This window comes from Morone saxatilis, unplaced genomic scaffold, assembly GCF_004916995.1.
Source record: "Morone saxatilis isolate NCDOM2014 unplaced genomic scaffold, NCSU_SB_2.0 Contig14, whole genome shotgun sequence".
In the NCBI taxonomy this organism is placed as follows: Eukaryota; Metazoa; Chordata; class Actinopteri; family Moronidae; genus Morone; species Morone saxatilis.
In genome coordinates, this window is record NW_023339696.1 from 478,105 (window position 1) to 485,922 (window position 7,818).

The 7,818-nt window shown below is 39.4% G+C and overlaps 2 protein-coding genes across 8 annotated transcripts in view; both read left to right on the forward strand.

The window, feature by feature from the left end:
• zgc:158403 (tetratricopeptide repeat protein 39A) overlaps positions 1-7,818 on the forward strand; it is a gene marked incomplete at its 5' end in the record, with an annotated part of 767,589 nt that overhangs the window by 54,024 nt on the left and 705,747 nt on the right.
• Positions 1-7,818, forward strand: part of nfixb (nuclear factor I/Xb) — a 146,801-nt gene that overhangs the window by 3,949 nt on the left and 135,034 nt on the right. For 6 of the 7 annotated variants that reach the window (XM_035654188.1, XM_035654199.1, XM_035654191.1 and 3 more), the window contains one exon: positions 6,831-6,914. The exons of the other annotated variant lie outside the window; for it this stretch is intronic. In XM_035654188.1, coding sequence (XP_035510081.1) covers positions 6,831-6,914 — 84 coding nt within the window. Of the gene's footprint in view, positions 1-6,830; positions 6,915-7,818 lie in introns of those variants that run through there. 7 annotated transcript variants of the gene reach the window in all.

Sequence of the window (7,818 nt, forward strand, 5' to 3'; positions counted from 1 at the left end):
AGATCCTCCTAAAAGTTACACTGTACCTTTAAATAAGTAATATTAAAATAAAGCAGCGGTATGAGGATAATTTGACACAGATCAGATCAGATTAGTTTGCTTCAGAATCACCACAGCACATCAGAAATCACTGACAGACTTCTTGAACTTGTTTGAACAAAAATAGAATGCTCAGACTTTTTGAGATGGATATTTTTTGCAGTGTAGAGGACGCCTTACTTTGTCTCATCAAGCTCGGGCTGATCACATAACACTCCTAACTCTTCCATCTCATTTCTAACCCTGCCTCAATTACTTTATCAAGACTTAACCCTCACATTAATTGGTTTCACAAGACACCCCAGACTGCACACCAGCTGTGTAACCGAGTAATTTGAATCTACTTAATTTGGGAAGGTGTTGGTATCTGCCTTCCGAGTTTAATTTGGAAAAAAAAAAAATCACAACAATACATGTATTTTCTCTGTTCACTCTCCTCTTTAGGGCCTTAATGAGGAATTAGAGCCAATAGCATTATTCATTAAACAGAGCTTGCCAGCTATTTATCACTGTAACAATATTAGCATATTTGTTTAAATTTTCAACACTTTTTTTTTTTGCATTCGTAACCAGGTTTAGCATTTTTAATAATCTGGCATCAAATGCATCGTACCAAATTGAATGCTGAAAAAGAACCAGTGGCAAGCCCCAGAAACATACTAAAAATCCTTTATAAACACACACTCGTACACACATTCGTGCACACTCCTCTAATTACCGCCTCCCCTGCTCCCTGTCTCATTCCTCACCTCCTGAGATGCAGGTGTAAAATATCACATTTTTCCAGCATTTCTCCCTGAGGTGGCGCTGGCTTGGACTCACACAACGTAAAATTTCCCCTTTCATATTCCCCCACACATTTTTTTCTACAAACAACTTCCCCCTCCCATCCCTCCCTCTCTTTGATGTGCTTGCCACATCTGCACAGGTTTGTTAGCTTGTTACCAGGTGAAGAATGAGGATACAATTAAGGCTGAATGAAGTGGGAGCGGGTAGGATGTCGGTCATGTTTTGCAGTTCGAGGAGAAAGCCTCTGATGCTCTAGAAACTGTTGAGCTCAAATGCTGCAAATGATTTGGACGCTGCATGGGAAGGATCAGAAGATTGTTGATCAGTGATTGTGAGGATACCTGCCTCTCATAGATTGTTGTGTTTCCAGAAAGATGGAAACCCAGGTGGTTTCTGTGCTGGTGTGTGTCTGTGTGTGATCAAGAGAAGGAGAGAGGCAGGGAAAGGTGGGCCATATGTATTTGTGCTCTGATATATCCAGTGCCATAAAAGACAGCCAACCCTTAAGATCTGACTTATTGTCTGAGAGAGGTGAGCAGGGAGCTATAGAGATCAAGATGCCTGTGAGAGTACGTTGGTCAGTCAATGGGTTTAACAACCTACAGTGCTAAGAAAATAACCTAATAGTTCAACGTTTTGGGAAATTCTCTTATTTGCTTTTTAGCCTAGCTTAGAACCCCAAATTGCTCCCGATGCACAGCATCGGTGTGTGAATGTGTATGTATGAGTTAGTTTCTGTTTGATGGACTTTGCCATCACTGTGTGAATGTGTGTGAAAGGGAATGTGGCACGTAGTGTAAAAGCGCTTTGAGTGGTCGGCGAAGACTAGAAAAGTGCTATACAAGTACAGGTCCATTTTACCATTTACCATTTACCATAAAAAAGACCCTAACCTGGCTCTATATAAAGTTAAAGAATATGTTAGCACAGAAATGTGTGTTTTTAGGGAATATAGGCACTGTACAAACTATACCATAGGGGAGCTCACATTTTTAAGTATTGGTGCTATAATTCCAGTTTGATCCAGTGACTTCATTACAAAATGTTAGCCCCACTGTGCTATGATGCTTAGGATTTTTTAATTTTTGTTTCTACATCATCATGCATCCAAATAATTCTTAATGACCCCCCAAAGTGCAAAGATTTGATGTTAGTCACATAAAGTTAGCTATAGGTAACAACTACATTGCAAATTGTTTTTATCTTACGTCAGCTGTTAGAGGACCTAAAGGAACGAAGGAGTAAATTCAACTTAAATGGTATCATTTGTATAAAGATGATGCATTTAATTTAGTCTTACTGTATTTAGATACATTTTAATAAATAAGTTTGGAGAAATGCATTTTACTGTGATATACTTGTTTATACTTATTTAAGTTCAATTAACTGAATGGAATTGGTAAAATTAACTTATTGTACCCAAGTTACCTAAGAAACTTAAAAGGTTTTTTGTCAAACAGGTCAAGTTGAACTAACTCATTGGGTTTTACAGTGAAATGGGGCAATGAATAATGATGATTCGGTGTGCAGACTGAGTGGGACTAAGAACACTTTTGTTTTTTATGTTTATGATATTGTGCTGCTTTGCTTCATTGGTGACGGCAAGAATAGCATGCATCCTATCTTACTTAAAGTGAATTAGATTACCCTCATGAATTAATCATATCAATAATAGCCTAATTTTACATATAATGATGAAGATAAAAAAAAAAAATTTCTTAAACTTTATTAAACATCTTTAAATAACAAACATACATTACCAGTGGTTGTTAAGCATACTTGAACAGAAAATTTAAAAAAAGATAAAAGAAGAACAAAGAAATAAACCAAACAAAGCAAAAGTTACATTACATTTTTGGGAAATTCCCTCATTTGCTTTTTTCCAAGATTAGCTAAGCTTAAAGACTCTGAATGGAGAAAACTTTTTTTCATACATTTTATTAAACTTCTTTAAATAACAAACAGGCATCATCAGTGGTTGTTAAACATACCTAACAATGAATCCAAGCAGCATGCTTTAAAAGAAAATGAAAAAAGATAAATGAACAAAACTAAATATTAAAATTAAATTAACTTAAAGGGGGTTTAATCAATATCCTGTACAACAAAAGTAATTTAGAGAGTCTTAAGGCACTTCTTTTTAGGATTTTAGGAAGAATATTCAAGTCATTTATAAATGCTACAAAGCTTGGAGCAACTTCAAACTGGACCAACTCCCCCCTACTGCTAGTCTTTATGTTACACTAGCAAGCTAAACACTGACCCATATTCCATCCACATTGTCCGTACTGCACATTATTTGTGACTATTTGTACCAGCCACATTGTATTAACAAAGCAAACATTAGATGTAAATTCAAAAACCTTAATTTTGACCCTTTATCCAGGAGTGTTTTAATCAACTATCTTTATGGGCTCTGATTGGATGCTTTTGTTCGGTCCGGTGGCTTCTTGCAAATACCATTAGCAGCACTAGGAGGAGCTAGAGGAACCTGTTTTTTTCACAGATTATCTGTCTTATGTACTACTGTCAGGATATAATGAACGTTTCAGCAAATATGACAAAAAGTTATTTTTTATAAAAATACCTACTGCAGCTTTAAGCTGCTAAATGCTCCACTATGCTCACCAGCTAGCTTCTAACTTTGTCTGCCATTTGGACTGCAAAGTCAGAGGATAATTCACTACAAGCATCCCCCTCTCACATTACACATAGTCATTTTATCCATTATTCATATAAAAATATTGATTATAGCTGCTTCCCCTGGCTGAATAACAGGTAAATAAACAACATTCTTATTTTTCCCCTTTGGTTTGTGTGTGTATTGGGAATCAGAGTAATATGCAGAGTTCTGAGGTCACAAATGGCGTTACTTTATACTTACATGAGATTTATATCAATATTGGTTTGTTCACTTGCGGAAAGAAAGCACAAATTTTACAGATTTACATCATAAACACATAATATGAAGGAAGAGTTGTTCTGTGACATTCACCAAGAAAACCCAATGTTCTCTTCTTTGGCCTGGGCTGTGATACTTCCTTATCCTCCTTTCCACTTTGTAATTGTTTGCAGTCATAAAGACATGCACTCTCCATCAATAAAATCTGACAACCACTCCAGTGTTGCACTACTCTCCGTCTTGGTCACCAAAAAAAATTAACATCCCAGACATCAAATGATTTCTAGAGCTTTTTAAGTGTTAATTACACAAGGCTCTGTGGCTATTCTAGCTTTAAGCCAGCCATATGGATTAGACATATGCTGCATATATATATAGAACAATACACATATATATAATTGATACCATGCTGCATAAAAACTGTCAGAGAGGGGGTAAAAAGGGGCTAGTGTTGCAGGGAGCTACATCAAACAATCAAACAAACGATGCCCCTCTCAGAGGACTGGAGATAGAGGGAGGTATGAGATATGAGAGAGCAGCTTCATTCATCAAATCAGCGGTTCCCAACAAGTGGGTCAGGACCCCTACTAGGGGTCACCAAGGCTTCACAGGGGGATGCAAGGCCTTCTTGATTTTAAGGGGTGTAAGAAAACTTTAAAAATATACAGTTGGCTAATATGTCAGCATTTCATTAATTTCTGTAAATAAACTGTTATTTTTACATTTAGATTATTATTTCAGATCTAAACTTTGAAGACCTGAACACAAGCTGCATTCACAGAGACTTCCCACCCTGCTTAACAGCCTCGTCCTGCATTTGGAAAATTAGTTAGTTAAAACAAAGAGCTAAAAGCACAAAGAGAAGAAAACACAGCATTTGTCAAAAAAGAAGCCTATTACTTATGTGTGATTATTAATAATGAAATAAATACATAATACAGACGGATAATTGTATAAAACTCATCTCTGATCAATATTCTCAGGAAATAAATCTGCTCTAAATTCATCCAAATCTCTGGTTTTACTCAAACTTCCTGCAGTTATTGTGTTCACTGCTTGGGTTTATTGTACAGTTCAGTTGTTCTCTACTTCTGTTGTTGTGCAGCGAATATAATATGAAATATCCGTAAAATATGCCACTCAATGAAAGAAAGGGTCTCCTTTAAGGGAAAAGGTTGGCAACCACTGCATTAACTGACCCTCGTTTTTTTTTTATTGAGCCTGAGCGCCATTGTCATTTTTCAGCTTAAAATGACTAAAACCTGTCAGAGAGAGGCGACTCGGACTACCAGCGTGCCTTGCTCTGTGCTGCTCTGTGATTATCAACAGAGTAAAATATATCCTTCAGCTGGTCCGGACAGTTTAAGAGCTTAACAGAAAGCCCAGGGAGCTTGACAAGGGCACCATTTAGTGGGACAAATGGTTTCAAATGGTTTCCCTCCAGTGTTTCCCCACATATTAATGATGACAGGCTAGAGGTTGGATGCTGAAGCTGAACGCCATGAGTATTGTTTTCTTAGTCACTTGGATGACTTGAATTCCAACTTTGTTTGAGCGAGTGAACGCTTCACGTGGCCCCTGCTAAACTTACTGTGAGCGAGAGAGGCTGCACTAAACAAAACCAATCTTAATCTTATGTTAATCAATCCTCCTTGCTGGACCTTTCGCCACAGCGATGGGGTGAACTCACACTCACACACACTCGCACACACACACAGATGCCCTTCCTGTGTTACAGTTAAAGGGAAAGGGAAAAGACTCAAGCTGTAACCTCTCATTCTGAAGGATATGAATAGCCTGTGTCTCCAGCCGCAGCTTGGTTAGCCCAAGTCTGGGACTTATTATAGTGCTGTGTGTTTATGCATGTGTCTGCGCATGTATTTGTTCAAGTGCAATCCCGTGTCACCGTGTGCGTGTGTGTATTTATGTGCATATGTAAATGCTTAAGTAACCTAATGTCTGTTTGAATTCCCTAAAAAATTGTTTACCTCACATGCCAGTTTAAATAGTATAACTTTACATTCTGTTAATGGCTACGAGCAATGTTTGTTCCTGTTTTGGGCCCGTGTTTGTTTCTGCTTACGGTACGTTGAGATATGAGAACGTAAAAAGTTCTGGAAAATAGGATTATTTCTCCTCTTCTCTATCCAGAAACTAGACTTAAAGCTCCTGGTCTCATTGTGACTAAAACCTCCTTCCTCAAACTCAGTTATTTCCAATAACCTAGCCATTTTTAGCTCTCTTCTAACAGGTTTAGTTGATTTCCAGAACAGACATCCAAATTTAGCCTGGCGAAAACCAATTTGTACCGGTTTGGACTTAAAAGTAAAAGCCACGGGCTAGCTAACCAGGCAGAACTCCTATCCCTGATCCAGATCCTCAGTCTGTGGTTCCCTCCCATCCATGTTGTCTGGCCCGACTGCCTCAATTGACAGCAGAACTGCAATGGATGCTCATTCAAAGCCCAAGTCTCTGCTGGCGCGTCCCGTGGCATACAAATGAACCGCGCTGAATAGAAACAAACACTTAGAATAAATACTTTAGCTGCGTCTATCAGTGAATGCAACGTTGGGCCTGCAGCACAGCCAAGAGCTTGTGTGTTTGCATATGTGTGTGTGCAGAAGTATGGCCTCTGTATGTGTGAGCGTGTGTAGTATGTGAGTGTGTGTGTGTGTGAATCATTTGTGCTGAATCAGTGCACGCTGACAGAGAAGTGACCATGCAGGTGAAATGGCAGAGACAGGAAGTGCCTTTGTGTCGCAGTATTGTGTGTGGGTAACGGCAGCTGTACACTCGGCTCTCCATTCAAGTGGTGGTGGTGACTGGCAGGGCCTGGCCTCAGGCCTGCACGGCATATGGGCTCAGGCAGGCAGCACACACCATGGACCGCGTGTGTGTGATGTAAAGATGAAAGAATCTTGGTGGTGGGACTTGAGGATGATTAATAAATAGGTGAATATAAGAAGAAGGGTGAGGAGGATTCTCACATCCAGAGTGTGTGTTTACAGCTTTGCAGTCAGGTTCTGGGTGTGTTTTCAAATTCTTTGAACATAAAGACAGTGTCAACTAATGAATAATTGACTCTTGTGTTACATTTCAGGCAACCGAAACCTTTCTGTTGAACGAAGAACCCTCCAGAGGTCCTGGGATGCCTGAATGCTTTGTAGTATCAGATTCATACAGGGTATGCATCTATTATTATTATTATTATTAATTATTATTTATATTATTATTATTTCATGTGTTGGTATTAAATATGTGTTATTTGAGTCATTACTCATTACTATGACTGACAGTCTGTTTTTATGCTCTTGGTAATTGCACCACAATCATAATGTCATTCACAGCTCCCTCTACTCAGCTGCAAACCATTACAATCATTATTTCCACACGCACATTTAAGGGGGGAAAAAAAGTGGGGTGGGGGGGCCTTCGCAACTCCACCGAAGCGCCCTCGCCTCATGGGAGTGAAAATTATGACGATAATTCGCAGCACGCAGTTGAAGAAGTTGAAGAAAGTGAGCAGCTTTTATGAAAAAATAGAAAAGAAAAATCCACCCAGCGAGCGCAGTGGATTTACAACGATAGACGTGATATAAAATGGTAATAAAAACAGAGGAGTGGGGATGGGGAGGGGGAGATGGGGGGCATCTGTGGATGACTGAAAATGAGATTGTTAATGAGGTGGGAGCCAGTTTTCTAGGCTACAGTCTTTGTTTCCCAGAGTTAAGACTTACGCCAAGTCTCCCGGAGAATCTGGGTTGCTGCAGTGTATCGTGTGTCTCGGGGTACAGAAATGAGCCATTATGGCTGTAATTGAGTAGCACGGCTGCGAGAGGAGAGTTTTGGAGAGGGGGAGGAGCGTCGCTGGTGCTGTATTGGATTCCAGGGGGCAGCGAGTTCAAGAACATCCACAGGAGGGTGTCCACCTCCAACTTCTCACCAGGAGGTCTGCTGTTGGGGGGCTTAGTCTTGTATAAAGTGCTTGCCTTATTTCTCTGTGTTCTTGGCCCATGTTCTAAGAACTCCTTTTCAAAAAAGGTATATTAAAACTGAATGGAGGTGATCATATTTGCTGAAACTTTCAC